The 16,347-nt window shown below is 50.1% G+C and overlaps 1 protein-coding gene across 1 annotated transcript in view; it reads right to left on the bottom strand.

Moving 5' to 3' along the window:
• Window positions 1-16,347, bottom strand: part of GIT1 (GIT ArfGAP 1) — a gene marked incomplete at its 5' end in the record, with an annotated part of 206,661 nt that overhangs the window by 103,060 nt on the left and 87,254 nt on the right. The window contains one exon of the mRNA XM_086951454.1: window positions 15,879-15,976. Coding sequence (XP_086807580.1) covers window positions 15,879-15,976 — 98 coding nt within the window. The remainder of the gene's footprint in view (window positions 1-15,878; window positions 15,977-16,347) is intronic.

The raw sequence follows: 16,347 nt of genomic DNA, 5'->3' as shown, positions 1-16,347 counted from the left end.
TCGACCATTTTACTCTCATGTCGTTGCTAAGGTGTATTTCCGTACCTACTGAACTGACTTCTGGGGAGTAACTTTCTAGCAAGTGAAGAGACAATACCAGGGGTTTATGATCGCTTTCCACCCTTTCCATAACAACCATATCCTTGACAAAAGACCAATTCTATGGTAGGACCGGAGGCTTCGATTTATGCCTTTTTCCTTCGCTCTTTATTAATTTCACAGCAGCAAGAAAGATAACACAAACTACGTTTCCCATGAACATTAGGGAAAGAACAAAATGAGCTAGTCCTTTGTCAGTCTCTGCACTCCTGGTGGCTCCCATCATGCTTTGCAGCCACTTCCTCTTCCTTCGCTGCTCAGCAGCAAGTTAAGTGTTTTTTTTCTACTCTCTCCTCAATTGGGGGCTTGTGGGAGCAGTGTTTGTGCCTTTGGTGAAGCGCTGCCTTGACTTTTTTGTTTCAGAGTCCCTTTCTTAATCGCGGGACGCGTTTACGCGATCCTCACGCGATTTTGCCCATTTTGAAGTGCGGGGGCGTCCTCTCACCACTAGGGGGTGCACACTGTCATTCTGCGCTGGCGCGGGTAAGGAGTGTTTTTTAAGGGTGTTTTAGTGCCTTTTGGGAGCGTTTTTGCGCGCATTGGCGCAGTCTGTCCGTGGTGCCCCCTACCATCTGGCTTACACCCTGCGGGGTAGCAAATCTCCCTGATTGTGTGTGAACGCCCGCTTGGGGGTCTTTAGTGCATTTTGTATACACCCTGCGGGGTCACAATTGGCACTGTTGTGGTGCTTGTTGCCGGGTGGTGCCCAGTGACTAAGTGGGCTGCAGCGTCCTTAAATTGTGCGCCTGGCGCCGCCATATCTCTCTGGGCTTCCTCCCAGCGCTAAATTAGTACCCGGGAGGGTCCAGTTGTGCTGGTGCTCTCGCATTTCTCCTGCGGAGCCTAATTTACCTCACTATGCAGGGCGGGCGGGACCAATACGCAGAGGAGGATTCTCGGAGTTATACCACCTGGGATGAGGACTTCTACCAGGTGATTGATGACTCAATTTATAGGGCTGTGGACCAGGCTATGGCCCCTTTAGAACAACACCTTACAGCCAGGCTGGACGAGGCGTACGCCAAGTTGGCGTCCCTTATTCCCGCGCCGGTCCCGGTTCCGGGGCCCGCACCTTCCCCTTCCCCCCCTCCACCGAAGAAGCCTTGTGCTGACGGGGTTGACCCTGAGGCTTTTGCGAGGATTAAGAGTGCCTTTATGGCGCAAGAGGGTTCCCTTTCTGCCCCTGTGGTCCCAGCGGATGTTCCCCCGCCAACTCCTCGGACGGTGTCCCCGGACCCGCAAGATGACGAGGATTCACCAGATAAGGACGAGGAGGCTTGCTCTTCCCGTTCGTGGCTTCCATCCCAGGCCTCCTCTTCGGCAGGTCCTTCGGACATGCTGGACCCGGACAATATCGTCCATCCTCGGTCTTCTGAGTGGGTTCCTGGGGACAAGGTGGCCCAATACGTGGCGAACCGACTGCTCAAGCCGTTAGACAAAGACGCCCTTAGTTGGCTTCGCGCAGAGTGCCCTCGGCCATCCTTGGAGGGCAAGGTGGCCATGACCCCCGACATTGACCCCAAGATGGCCACGTTCCTGGGTAAGTTTGTTAAGCACCCTCGGAAGGGTATAGATAGGTCCTGGCGTACGTGCCAGGAGAAGCTGTTGGATGCTGTGGGGCCCATTACCAAGATACTGGATATGGCCGAGGAGGCCAAGGCTTCGGGGGCCCTTATTTCTCCAGGTTCTTTCCAATTGGGCCCAGCGGGCCATTGTGTTTAACAGGAATGCTAACTGTGCCCTCTCAACTGAGAGGAGGAGGTCCCTGCTCATTAAGATTGACCCGAAGCTGGGTGACCTCGCTTCTTCTGAGGCTGGCGCGGAGGCGCAGGGCGGTCTATTCGGTGACCCGTTTATAAAAGAATTGGGAAAATTCGTGGCCACCTTTACTTCCTTAGACAGGGCACAATAGAACATTAAAAAGGTCTTTGCCCCGCGGGTTTTTGACAAGACCGGACGTGGCAGGGGCCGCTTGTTCGGTCGAGGCGGTAGCTCCGACAGGGGGCAAGGCTCCGGTCGCGGTCAGCTGCAGGACAATGGCAGCTACAGAAACTTCTATCCCACAAGAGGTCAACGGTTCCATGGCCGTGGAGGTCAGAGAGGTGAGTATGCTGCCGTCAGCGAATTTGCGGGTAGTGGGGCGCTTGGCGCTGTTTTATCAGGCATGGGCTTCCCTCACGAGCGACGCTTGGGTGCTGCAGATGGTCCAGGGCTTCCAGCTGGAGTTCCATGGTCGTCCCCGTCAGCTCCAGCGTCCTCGGCCTATTGTGTTCTCACAGCCCGATGCAGAGTTGGTGCGCGAAGAGGTTTCCGCCCTCCTGTAAAAGGGGCGATTTGTTGCGCTGTCGAACACCCCGACGGTTTCCTCAGCAACCTCTTTTTGGTCGACAGGGGCCGTCGGCCGGTCATCAACTTGAAGGAGTTCAACGAATGGCTAGTGTACCGGCATTTCAAGATGGAGGGGATCCACCTCCTGAGGGAGGTCTTGCGCCCGTCCGATTGGATGGTCAGGCTCCACTTAAAAGACGCCTATCTTACGGTTCCGGTTTTTCCTCCTCAACGGCGTTTCCTCCAGTTCAGGTGGGACAGTCAGGTGTACGAATTCACCACACTTCTTTCGGCTCTCCTCGGCTCCGTGGTGTTTCAAAAAAGTGCTTCGCCCCGCGGTGGAGGCGCTGCGAGCTCAGGGGCTGCGTATGATTGTCTACCTAGACGATATGCTGTTCATGGACCAATGCCCGAGGCGTCTTTCCTCCCAGCTTCAGGTGGCGGTCGACCTCCTTCAAGGGCTGGGATTTGTTATCAACGAGAAAAAAATCCCTTTAAGTTCCTGGTCAGAGGGAAATCTTTTTGGGGTTCACCATAGACTCGGTGGCTTCGACCCTCAGCCTTCCGGCCAGGAAGATGGAGTAGATTTGGCACGAGTTGCGCCAAACTTTGGCGAAGCAACAGACGTCCTTACGTCAATTGGCCAGGCTAGTCGGTATCCTGTCCTCGTCCATCCAGGCCATTTTTTCAGGGCCTTTGCATTATCGGGCCATGCAACGGCTGAAAGCCTCCCATCTCAGGAAGGGCTTGACTTACTCTCAGCTGATCCCGTTGTCGGAGGAGGTGAGAGGCGAAATGCAGTGGTGGCTGACGCACATGGAGGCTTGGAATTGCCGTGCGATTTTCGGCTCAGCACCAGACATAGTCATAGAGTCGGATGCCAGTCGGGCCGGCTGGGGGGCCAGGTGCGGAGAGTTTTCCACAGGTGGAGCCTGGTCCACGCTCGAACAGTCGTTTCACATCAACTGTTTGGAGTTGCTGGCATGATCCTTTGCAGTCCAGTGCTGAACGAAGGACCGAGTGCAGTCCTGAGTCCTTCTGCGGATGGACAATGTGTCGGCGGTCAGGTACATAAATCATCTGGGAGGTACCAGATCCAAGATGTTGGCAGATCTTGCGCGGGACTTCTGGCACTTTTGCCTGGATCATCAGGTATCGGTCACGGCAGAGTATCTGCGGGGTCGGCAGAACGAGGTGGCCGATTGGCACTCCCGACATCTCCTGGACGCCAGCGTGTGGAAGCTGGACCCTCAGGTGTTCTCGTTGCTGTCAGAGATGTGGGGTCCCTTCACAATAGATCTGTTCACGTCCCGCCTGGATCACCAGCTTCCAAGGTTCTTCAGCTGGCACCCGGATCCGCTTGCGGAAGCGACAGATGCATTCCTGCAGGATTGGTCGGGCGAGCAGGGGTGCGCGTTTCCTCCGTTCTCAATGATTACACGGGTGTCAGCTCTGCTGTGCCGCCAGTTGACGGAGGTGGTGAGGTCAAGCCGTGGTGGAGGTCTCAAGTTTGGTTTCCAGTTCTTCTGGAACTTTCCTGGGATTCTCCGATCCTACTCCCCCTATCATGCACACATTCTGCTCAACCCGGACAAGGTTCCCCACTGGTTAGTCCAAGAAGGGTCTCTCCGCTTGATGGCATGGAGGATCTCCGGCATCGCTGGGCGCTCCCGGGACATTCGGGAAAGGCTGAGTACTTGCTCGACAGAGCGTGGGCCGCGGGCACGACCAAGAGATATTGGTTGGCCTGGCAGCGATGGCACCGTTGGTGTGTGCAACAGGGTGTGGATCCCGTGGGGGCAGATGTAGTCCATGTGCTTTACTTTCTGGCAGGCCTGGCAGAAGATGGCCTAGCTTATCGGTCTATAAGGAATATGCTACTTACCAGTATGCATCTGTTCTTGGCATGTAGGGCTGCTGACATTCATATCTGTGCATAGATCGCCGCCTAGTGTTGGGTCCGGATGATTGCACATTGTTGTCCTGGAAGAGTCTTCGAAGTATCACAAGATTGGTGGCTCCTCCCCTGGACTACAGTGCGCATGGGCATCCTCTCCATCCTCAGATTGTTTTTTTCCGCCATTGGGTTCGGATGTACTTTCTTAACTCAAGTTCGGAATCGATATAAAACACTTTGGCATCCTCTCCATCCTCAGATTGTTTTTCGCCATTGTGGCAGAGATGGAGTATGATACAGTAAGTGATGACCATGCCTGAGAATAATTCTGAGTGCTACAGCTGCGACAGGCACGGGGAGGAAGGCGGGCAATATGAATGTCAGCAGCCCTACATGCCAAGAACAGATGCATACTGGTAAGTAGCATATTCCGTTCGAGGCATGTGGGCTGCTGAATTCATATCTGTGCATAGAATAAATAGCAGTTTCCTCCTTAGCGGTGGTTGCCCGTGCCAGCTGCATCAGTCTGAAAAAGAGTTCTGAGAACAGCCTGTCCTACAGCAGCTTGCTGTTTGGAGTGTACATCCATGCAGTAGTGTTTGGTAAATGTATGTATGGTGGTCCATATGGCTGCTCTACATATATCCTCTAGAGGAATGTTACCTAGGAAAGCCATGGATGCCCCTAACTTGCGTGTGGAATGCGCTCTTGGGGGAACTGTTAATGTGCGTTTAGCCTTTTGATAACAGATCTGTATGCACTTAACAATCCATCTGGCTATACCCGATTTGGAAATGGGGTTGCCTTTGTGCTGTGGAGAGAAGGCAACAAACAGTTGCTTAGTTTTCCTGAAATCTTTTGTCCTGTCTATGTAATACAGGGGAGCTCTTTTAACATCTAGTGTGTGCAGTGCTCGGTCTGCCACTGAATCTGGATTTGGGAAGAATACTGGCAGTTCTATTGTTTGGTTAATGTGGAACTGTGACACCACCTTAGGCATAAATTTAGGGTTGGTACGTAGCACTACCCTATTAGCATGAATCTGTATGAAAGGCTCTTGAATAGTTAGGGCTTGAAGCTCACTAACTCTTCTTAGCGATGTGATCGCTACCAGAAAGGCCACTTTCCATGTCAGAAATTGTATCTCACAAGAGTGAAGAGGTTCAAAAGGTGGTCCCATCAGTCTGGTGAGAACTATGTTTAGATTCCAGACAGGTAAAAGCGGGTGTCTGGGAGGAATTACTCTTTTGAGTCCCTCCATAAAATCTTTAATGGCTGGCACTCTGAAAAGGGAAAGGTGCTGTCTGTTTTGAAGATAAGCTGCCATTGCAGCTAAATGTATCCTGATGGAACTATATGCCAGATTGCATCTGTGTAGATGCAACAAATAACAATGTTTTGCGTTGATGCATCTAGCGGATTTATGTAATTATTGGAACAATAAATGACAAATCGCTTCCATTTTGCCGCATAGCATGCCCTGGTTGTAAGTCTTCTTGCCTCCTTGATAATATTCATACAGTCAGGGGGCAGGTTCAGGTAGCCAAAATATGACCTCAGGAGCCATATTGCAAGGCTCAACTGTTGCGGATCTGGGTGCTAAATGTCTCCATGGCTCTGAGTGAGGAGACTGGGTGAGTCGCAGTCGTTGGTGAGGCACCACTGAAAGTTCTAGGAACGTGGTGTACCATGCCTGCCTTGCCCATGTTGGAGCAACTAGGATGAGTGTCATTGAGTGCTGCCGCAGTTTGCGCGCCACCAGCGGTATGAGCGGTGCTGGAGGAAAAGCGTACGCAAACCTGCCTGACCAGTTCATCCATATCGCGTTGCCCTGAGACTGCGGGTGTGGGAACCTGGCGGCGAAGGTTTGGCTTTTTGCGTTTTCCTTTGTGGCGAATAGGTCTATCTCTGGATGACCCCACTGCTGGAAATCCGGTTGTAGCACCGAGGGATGCATCTCCCACTCGTGCATCTGATGGCTGTGCCTGCTGAGCAGGTCCGCCATCTGGTTGTCCTTGCCTGGGAGGTGTTCCGCCATGAGGAATATGTTTCTTTGAATGGCCCGCTTCCACATGCTCTGGGCTAGGTGTTACAATTGTGGAGAGTGTGTCCCTCCCTGCTTTTGGATGTAATACATGGCAGTCATGTTGTCCGTCCGGATCAGCACAACCTTGTTGCACAAATGCAATTTGAACACCTTCATCGCCATGAAGATTGCCATCAGTTCCAGCAGGTTGATGTGCATCTTCTGCTGCTGCGTCGTCCATAGTGCCTGCACTGTATAATGGAGGACATGCGCTCCCCAGCCCTGGAGAGATGCGTCCGTCGTCAGCACTATCTGTGGTACAGGCTCTTGGAACGGTCGTCCCCTGCAAAGGTTTTGTATGTTCCACCAATAAATAGAGTTGTATGCACGACCGGTCACCAACACTAGGTCTTTTAGCTGTCCTTGAGCCTGGTTCCACTGTCGTGCCAAGCACCCCTGAAGCGGACGCATGTGTAGCCTTGCGTGAGGGACTATGAAGATGCAGGAGGCCATCATGCCTATCAGCTGCATAAATACTTGCGCTGGGAGGGAGTGTTGGGGTCTAAATTCCTGAATCAGCAATTGCATGCTGATGATGCTTGCTGAGTTTGGCTGTGCTGTTGCTGCCAGAGTGTTTATTGTCGCTCCTAGGTACTGTTGTACATGAGCGGGTTGAAGATGAGACGTCGGGTAATTCAGTGAAAATCCTAGACTGTGTAGGAGGTGAATTGTGCGGGACACGTGGCTGGCACATTGCTGGGCTGACTTTGCTTGGATAAGCCAATCGTCCAGATAAGGATAGACATGGATGTGTTGTCTCCGAAGGTGCGCAGCTACTGTCGCCAAGCACTTGGTAAACACTCTGGGGGCTGTAGTGACCCCGAAAGGCAGGACCTTGAACTGGAAATGCTGGTTGTTTATGGAGATATTTCCTGTGTCCTGGGTGAATTGGGATGTGGAAATATGCGTCCTTCAGGTCTAGGGTTGCTAGGAAATCTCCCTGACTGAGCAATGGTAGAACTTGCTGCAAAGTGAGCATGTGAAAATGTTCTGACAAGATGTATTGGTTCAGGGGTCTGAGGTCTAGTATGGGCCTGAGAGACCCGTCCTTCTTTGGGATTAAGAAGTACAGCAAGCACACCCCTGTACCCTGTTTTAAAGGCACAAGTTCTATGGCCCCTTTTTGCAGCATGCAGATGACTTCTTGCTGCCGTAAGTGCATGTGCTCTGCGGACATAGGACGGTGCCTTGGGGGTATTTTGGGTGGGGTGGAGGTTAGTTCTAGACAATAGCCGTATTGGATAAGTTGTCTTACCCACCTGTCTGTGGTAATGCCTTCCCAGACTGGCAGGAACTGCTGAAGTCTTCCCCCGACCGGTGTTATATGGTCTGGGGGCAGTGACAAGACGTCACTGTTTATTGGTGGCGGAGGATCTGGCATTATTATTTCCTCGTCCTCTGCCTTTGGTGCTGTTGCCACGGTATCCCCCCCTATTGTTTTTGTTATAGGTGGTCTGTGTGCCTCCTTTGTTGTATTGGGCTTGCTGGGATGCTTGACCTCTAGAGGCGCCCCTGTTACCGGAGCGACGAAAGGAACCTCCCCTGAACTGTTGTGACTGCAGAGCTCCCATGGATTTGGCTGTCGGTGTCTTTCCTAATTTTTTCTAGGGTCGTGTCAACAACAGGACCAAATAGAAAGTCAGGGTTAACCGGCTGATTGAGTAAAGTTGTTTGGATCTCTTGCTTGAAACCAGAGATGCGTAGCCAGGCATGCCTTCTGAGCATCACACTTGTGTTGATGGCCCTAGCTGCTGTGTCTGCTGCATCTAGCGCACCTTTAATGGATGCATTTGAAATCAGCTTCCCCTCCTGTATTAGCATTTCTGCTCCCTCCTTATAAGCATCAGTTGTAGTAGCTGCTCTAACGTGTCGTAATGAGCCCTATCATATCTGGCTAATAGGGCCTGTGTATTTGAGATTCTCCAAATATTTGCCGCTTGAGCCGCTACTCGTTTGCCAGAAGCTTCCAAGATTTTGGATTTTTTGTCCGGAGGAGGAGCATCACCACTTGTTTGAGAGTTCGCTATCTTATGAGCATTAGCCACTACTAAGGAGTCCAATGGGAGCTGGCCCTTGATATAGGTAGGGTCTACAGGCGCAGGCCGGTATTTCCTTTCAATTCTTGGGTTCACAACCCTTGCCCTTGTGGTTTCTTTGAAAATGTCAACAGCGTGTTTAAGGACACCCTTTAGCATAGGCATTGTCTTCACTGATCTTTCTGAAGTTGAGAAAGTGTCAAACAAAAAGTCTTCCTCTACCGGGTCAGCGTGCATTTCTACATCATGGTTATTGGCTGCCCTTTCAATCAATGCGTTAAACGCAGCTGTATCTTCAGTAGGCGAGGTTTTGACTGTATAGGACTGAGTGTCAGGCGTGTGGCTCACCAGGGTCAACAGGGTCAGTCCAGGGTTGAGACTCCTCTTGATCTGTATCAATAGGATAATTAAATTCTTCCTCATTGTATCCTTCCCCCACATCCTCATTGGTACGTGTGGGAGAATAGGTGTATTCCTGTCCATAGGACTCTATAGGCTCAAAAAGAACAGGTGAGGTGGCAGAGTCCCTCTACTTTTTGAGTGGGATCTTGTATGACTCCATAGGATTTTCTGGAATGATCTTTCTTTTATAAATAGTGAGTCTGCCAAAATCCGAGTCGATGAATAGTTTCGACTGATTATCATAGGAGGGCGCTTGGAACACAATGTCCTCTTCTATGGGCTGATTTCTTGAGACTACCGATACCTTTTTGGCTGTGTCGGTGCTTTGTTGTGGCTCGAACGCCTTAGGTCATGCGGTCGGGGGCAGTCCGTACTTTATTGGTGGCGTAAGCATTGGAGACGGACTGACCTTCTTCGAGGGTGGCGCCGTCTTCGATCCGACCGACTTCGTCTTATCACTAGTTTGTTTGTGGCCTGGCGTCGACTCGAGCTCTTGGTGCGCAGCAGGCCCGCTCTTCTGCTTCGACTTGACATGCTCTTTCGGGCCGATTTTGGTCTTCGACTCGAAGGCCTTGACCACCAGTGGCTTGGAGGCTGGAAGCTTCGGATCGAGAGTTTTCTGAGCCTTGAGTCCCTTGTTAGTGTCGCCATCTTTTGACGTCGACGTCGTCAGTGCGACGTGCTTGACCTTAGTTACAGGCTTCGGCACCCCGATCTTCGGGCCGACACCCCCTTGTGACCCCGAAGGGTCGATGACACTCTTCAATTTGATTGGATCCGATGAATCCGAAGTCGTCGATCCGAGGACTGTCCTTGGCAGTTTCGATTTAGCGTCTGTCGGTTTCGATTTCACCGCTGATTGTGGTTGATCGACCGATGGCTCCTTCGAAATATTCTTAGCCGGGCCTGGACGCAGGGCTATAGAATGTGGTTGAAGATCTTGGCTAAGGCCTTCTGGCGATGCCTCGACCTGAGCCTTTGAAAGTACAGTGTCGTTATCGGCCCCCGCGACTGCGGTTGGGCCTTGCTCATGGCCTGTGCATCGTCTCCTACCTCGACGACGTCTTAATCATGGACGTAGTCTTCTTCTTCGTCCTCATCATAGTTAGAGTTCTGCTTCGACGGAGGATCCGACTGTTGTTCAGGATCCTCTTCATCGACGCCCTCGTCGTCTTCAGCCTCGAAGATGTTCTCCGGGTCGGGCGCCGTTTTCTGCGCTGACTGTCTCGCGGCGCGTCGAAGCCGAAGTGTTTTCTTCGACCTGAACTGAGAACAGGCCATGCAGCTGGTCTCGTCATGGTCCGGGGATAGGCATTTATTGCACACCGGGTGCACATCGATGTGAGGGTATTTAGAGTTGCAAACGGGGCATCGTTTGAACGGGCTCCGTTCCATCGTCGATCGTTGATGGGGCCTTTGGTGTCGAAAAAGGCAAGCGGCTTTCGACGTCCAGCTCGAAGAACTGGAACAAGTACGTGGCACCGAACGCAAAGACAATACCGACGCCCCGAAGGCCTTTTGGCCTTGTGACAAAGTGTTTTATATCGATTCCGAACTTGAGTTAAGAAAGTACATCCGAACCCAATGGCGGAAAAAAACAATCTGAGGATGGAGAGGATGCCCATGCGCACTGTAGTCCGGGGAGGAGCCACCTATCTCGTGATACTTCGAAGACTCTTCCAGGACAACAATGTGCAATCATCCGGACCCAACACTAGGCGGCGATCTATGCACAGATATGAATGTCAGCAGCCCACATGCCTCGAACATGTCCATCGGTCATCAATCTCAGCGGCTCATGCACTTTTGCAAGGTTCCCCGGTGGGAGAGCATCGCCTGGTGTGTGGGCTGCAGAGGGGGATTCGGCTTTCGCTACCCCCAGAGCTTCGCTACTCTGCCCTTTGGGATGTGAACAGGGTTCTGACTTTGTTTCGGTCATGGCAACCGAATAGGGTTTTGACTCGCAAGGAGCTAACGGCTAAATTGGCCATGCTGTTATGCCTCGTTTCCTGCAGGAGAGCCTCAGATGTACGAGCATTGGATATCTCGGTCAGAGTTTTTTCTCCTGATGGGGTATGTTTCATGCTCAGTAGGCGGACTAACTCCAACACGAGAGTCATCTCGTATCCGGCCTTCCCGGACTCCCCTAAACTGTGCGTTGTACAGTGCCTCCGATCTTACAAAGATGCCACTGAAGATACCCGCCCTCCGGGCGAAAGACAGCTTCTCATTGCTCTACGTAAGCCGTAGAAGGCTGTTTCTTCCCCGACTATCGTCCGCTGGGTGCGTTGGGTAATGCAGGAGGCGAGGATTGACACTAAGCAGTTTGGTGCTCATTCAGCGCGAGGCGCTATGGCTTCTAAAGCATTCGCCCTTGGGGCGCGATTGGAAGATCTGATGCGAGCGGCCGATTGGTCGTCAGATTCCACTTTTAAACAGTTTTATTTCAAACCAGTGCTGGAGGTGGCTAGTTTGGTTGTCGACAAGCTTTGAACCGACATAATCCGAAGCCTCCGGTCCTGCAATAGAATGAAATTTTTCCTAGCCATCGGTGCTAGTAAGTTTCAATTCTATTAAGGACTCGGAGGCCAGGATTTCCCATACCATGTTTCAACCCGTGGTTTGGCCCTATTCTTGGGATATTGTAGTTTAGTTGTAAAAAAGCCCTTCAGCTTATCAAAAAGTTTGATATGGATGGAGATAACTTTAGACTCCATTTCCTGGTGAGAAACACAGTTTTGGAGGTCAACTGTAGCCTCGGAGACGATCTCGCTCATAACCGCTAAATGATCCTCTTTATTGAGGCAGTTCGACCATTTTACTCTCCTCATGTCGTTGCTAAGGTGTTTTTCCGTACCTACTGAACTGACTTCTGGGGAGTAACTTCCTAGCAAGTGAAGAGACAATACCAGGTGATTGTGATCGCTTTCCACCCTTTCCATAACAACCATATCCTTGACAAAAGACCAATTTTCTTTACTAAAAAGTATACAGTCTTATGCGACTACTTCTCAGTTCACTATTGAATGTGGGAGCGCCCTACTTATCAGATTTCGTCCTCCCATTCGCTGCCCTTAACCCTTGTTCTAGACAGAATACTTTGAGTTGTAATGCAGCTTCCGTCCACTTTTTAATGGGAGGTAGGGATAGTTGTGGGATATCCCAAGAAAGGTCTTCCTCAAGGGCAAGATCTACATCAATGCTGCCAAGAGGTTCGAAACAGCAATTGAAGTCTCCCGCTACTAGAATATTTCCCAATTCATTGCAGTAATCAAGATAGGAATCTAACAGGGCAACAATATCTGAAGCTTTATCCCTAGGCTTCTCTCTTGCATAGATATTAAAAAGAAAGACGTTCTTAAGTTCCGGGGTTTGGACTTTGATTATTAAAATGTCGCTGCTCTCTGAATCCATCTGTTTGACTTTGTACCGGTCATCCTGTCTTATCCAAGTAATTAGGCCCCCCATTGGTCTGCCCCGCTGGCTGGGAATAGCAGGCTTAAAAAAGTTTAGATAGCCTTGTCTAAACTCCGGCTGCACTAACCACGATTCCTGAAACATTATGACATCATTATTGTCAATAAAGGAGAGCCAGTCTAAGGACGTTAGTTTACTTTTTAGCCCGGCAATATTCCATGAAACCAAGGACAAGGGATAGGATTGCTGTTATGATAAAACCGATTAACACTAGGAGTTAAGTTGGAAGCAATTTTGCCCAGCACTGACCACACGATGTGCTTTGTGACCTTACTTGCACGGTGCACCCCTGTTTGATCCTCCCGGTTATTTGGGCCCTCAGATGCATTGGTTAATATTGGTATTGGGACCCCTTGACTACGGTTAGTCGTTATGTTTGTAATATCTCTTGATCCCTTGGGTGCCCTATCCCCATAGATATTAGAATCAGTTTTTAAATGTAGTCAGTCGTTTTCCTCCAACGTGCTAAGCACCTTAAATCTATTGGAGGTCAGGGCTGCACGCTTGTTAGGCCCTGACGAGTTCGAGATTGTCCTCTCCCTTGGAACCCTGGGATACATACCAGGTTGATAAAAGTAACCCAACAGGAGAATACTAATAGCCTCTATGCTATCCCTAAAGGGGGCTGCCCTATCCAAGATACAGTGAACCATGTTTGGGGACCTAAAGCTTAAGACTACACAATCACCATCCAGACCTTTGTCAGAATGTCCTACCCATGCAACACTTCTCACCATCTTGAACTCTGCAAAGAGATGGTTCCCAAGCCCTGTCTTAGTATTCAAAAAGTGGAGGGTCTTATTCTTAAGTGAGGACCAATGTTCCTCTTCTCTAGGTTGGAGTTTCTGAACATTTGCTAGTATGATGGTGTGTGGAGACGCCTCGGGTGAAGGTGCAGGGAAATAGCTGCCGGCGAGGCCACTCCCAATCCCTCTAGTCTCCCTACTGGGCCCTTTGGCCTCTCCCTTCCAGTCTGTGCATGCAATGTAGAAAGGTTTGGGGGGGATTACCGTGGAAGATGAAGGACGAGCCCTATTAGCTCGTGGTGATCTAGGTGAGGTTCTTGTCTCTCTGATGGCTGAATTTTCAGTTTGACTATTTCCGGGAATATCGAGTCGGTCTTTAGATAAGTGCTTCTCAGTGTAGCTCAGCCTCTGGTCAATTGCTTCTAATTTGGACATAACGGGATTGATCAGGGTTAAAAGTTTTTCTTCCAGTGGTTATAAGAGTTCCTCTTGGGCCCTCAAGGGGTCAGGGTGTCCGTTCGACGGAGCAGGTGGAACAGAGCTAATCTCGCCCCCCTTTGTGTTATCAGTGTCAATGGATGGAATTTTGGACCCTCTCTCCCCAGAAACTATATTCCTACTCTTTGCCTGCTTTGAAACGTAACGGCTAGCTTTAGGGGCACTGCGCGCTTTCCTTTTCTTTGTTTGATCATTTCCTTTGGGAGCTTGTAACTTTTGCTGCCTGGTGCGCATGTTGGAAGGAGAGAGGGGGGGTCCGACAGGGGGTGTTTACCACTTGACAAGAATGGGAGGTACCCAACTGTGAGCTAGCTACCGTCCCAGGCGAGGTTTGTGGGCTCATGGCTATACGAGCTGGGGCTCATGGCTATACAAGCTGGAGACTCTGGCACTGGAACGTGCCCTACAAATGGATATGATGGATCTAATGACAGCCTCCGTTCTGTTAGCTCAATTTCGTGTATTAACACAGATTCTGCCCGTAAGAGAAAGGCATCTAGGGTCCCCACCACACCTGACCCTGCCCCCCCCCCCCCTACGTAGTGCTTTGCTCATAACCTCAAATAGAATTTGTCAATTTGCGAGATAAGTAGCTAGCATTAATAACAACTCAATCCGTTAACAAGTCAATCCCTGTCAAGTGGGAGAAGAGCCCCCCTTATGTCCAAAGTCAATTGCAACTGCGTACTTGGGTTCCAATAGAGGTGTTAGAGGGATGGCCCAGCCCAGCCTCTACCCGCCGCTGACGAGCGCGGACGGGCCTGCCCGCGCTGTGGGAGCCCTTATGCGGTTGTAAACCGCCTCCTGGCGCTTTCCTGGTGACGCTGGCAAGATGCGCAACACAGGGAACACCGGGAAATGCAGTCCGGATGGAGTCCGATGGCAGGAACAGCACTCAAGCGGCGTAAGGCAGAGAAAGTGTTGCGGTCCCCTCCGTCCGCAACCAACACCACAACAGTGGGAGGTAAGTTATGGCAGAAAGTAAGAGTAAATCAGTCTTGATTTGCATATGACCAAGTCTGAACCTCTGGTGTCATGGTGAGCAAAAGAATGATGGATTTAACTCAGATCCATGGAGTGGGGGTGAATGTTTTCTTTTGTTCTGCAGTCCGTCCATCAATTGTATGTCTTTGTACTGCCGATGTATTCAACTGTGTAGCCTTGGCCCGTGTCATGTATGTGCATCTAACTTGCATGATCGAGGTAACTATTAGCGGTTAAACCACATGTCTCTTGGACCTCTTTCAAGTGCTTGCCGATCTTTTTACCCAGCATCCCCCCACCCCCGCTGCCTGCCATGGGCGGCAATCTGAGCCATAGCCCCGGGTGCCAGAAGCTCTAGCTACGCCACTGCACCTCACACCTCAGTACGCCGTTGAATCAAGATTACAAATTGTAAGAAAAAACGTCAGGATTTTCCCCAAACAAATATCGCCAGTGGGAAGGTAATGGAATGTAATCAAGGAAAATTCTCTGGCATGGATTAAACTTGTAGAATTTGTGGTGCAAACACGGATTTCGGCAGCTAATTCTCATTCCAAGGGTCCAAACCCTTAAGGGTGCAGTACTATACAGCCAGTCATCATGGCACTCTGCAGTACTAGTAATTCTGGGTAGGGTATCACTACGCTGGTTTTCATGTAAGGCTCATAATTTGCCCGTTAGTACTGACCTGGCCAACTATTCTTTATTAATAATTCACCACAGTGAATCCAGGACAGCGCTATGGTGATCCACTGGGTTTGTAGTGCTTTGAATCAGGCAGACTGAATGAGATCAGGATAAACTGATGAGGCGACGGAAACCTGAGCGCAATCTCTGAAGGGGTGTGTACATGCACACTAAAGATTTCTAAAGCATGTAGAAGCAAAAACCAGCAGTACAAAGGATTTAAGTTAATCGCTTCAAAGAATGGTAGACAAAATGCTGGCTAAATAACAAATAAAATAAAAAGAAGAAGGGTGTTTGAAGGACACAAAGGTAAAAAAATACGCAGGAGTTTGAAGCAGGCGACTTTAGACTATACCAAGGTTTGAAAGGCAATGGCAGTGCCCAGTTGTTATGTGATAACGGGACAATGTGATATATACCATAATATAACATACAACACTAATGTAACGCTGCTCGTGAAATAAAATACACCCTACACAATGTAGGAACATATTGAAACATTGTAGTTGAGACTACAATATATTGTGCAAGCTATCACACTAGGATATATATAACAGATAAGGCACAGCAATGCAAAAGAGTAGTTACAATCTGGGACAGCATGGCAGAGAGTGCCAACTGATATGACACTGTCTTACCTGATTGCGCGTAGCGGAGTACTCTGGATTTACGGGCAGGAAGGGCACAGCGCTCCGTTCCGTCACCAGCGTGCTATGGTTCTGCGTGGTCAACCAGACTGAAGCAAGAGAGGAAACCAAGGTTAATGCATGGCAGTCAATGCCCACCCAATAGGTTCAAAATGAGCCAAAACTGAGACATGGGCACAACAAGGACAAAAGAGACAAATTCACCGATTTCTATGCACCTTCCTGTGAGAACTGGGGATTCAGAGAGTTTGACGGAAGAATGCATTTGGTCGTCGGCCACTTCCACAGTATCTGCCTTTAAACACAAACCATCTCCACATCTCCAACCTCTCTTGATGTACTTCACATCTTCGAGGTAAGCTAGGGGACTGAGTCGAGATGGACTAAGGGGAAAGTGCTCGGAGAAGTTCGAACTGCTTCCATGAACCAAATTAATGGATCAGATTAAGTACTGTGTAAA

Source organism: Lissotriton vulgaris, unplaced genomic scaffold (assembly GCF_964263255.1).
Source record: "Lissotriton vulgaris unplaced genomic scaffold, aLisVul1.2 SCAFFOLD_2288, whole genome shotgun sequence".
NCBI lineage: Eukaryota > Metazoa > Chordata > Amphibia > Caudata > Salamandridae > Lissotriton > Lissotriton vulgaris.
This window is presented reverse-complemented; position numbering and strand designations above follow the sequence as displayed.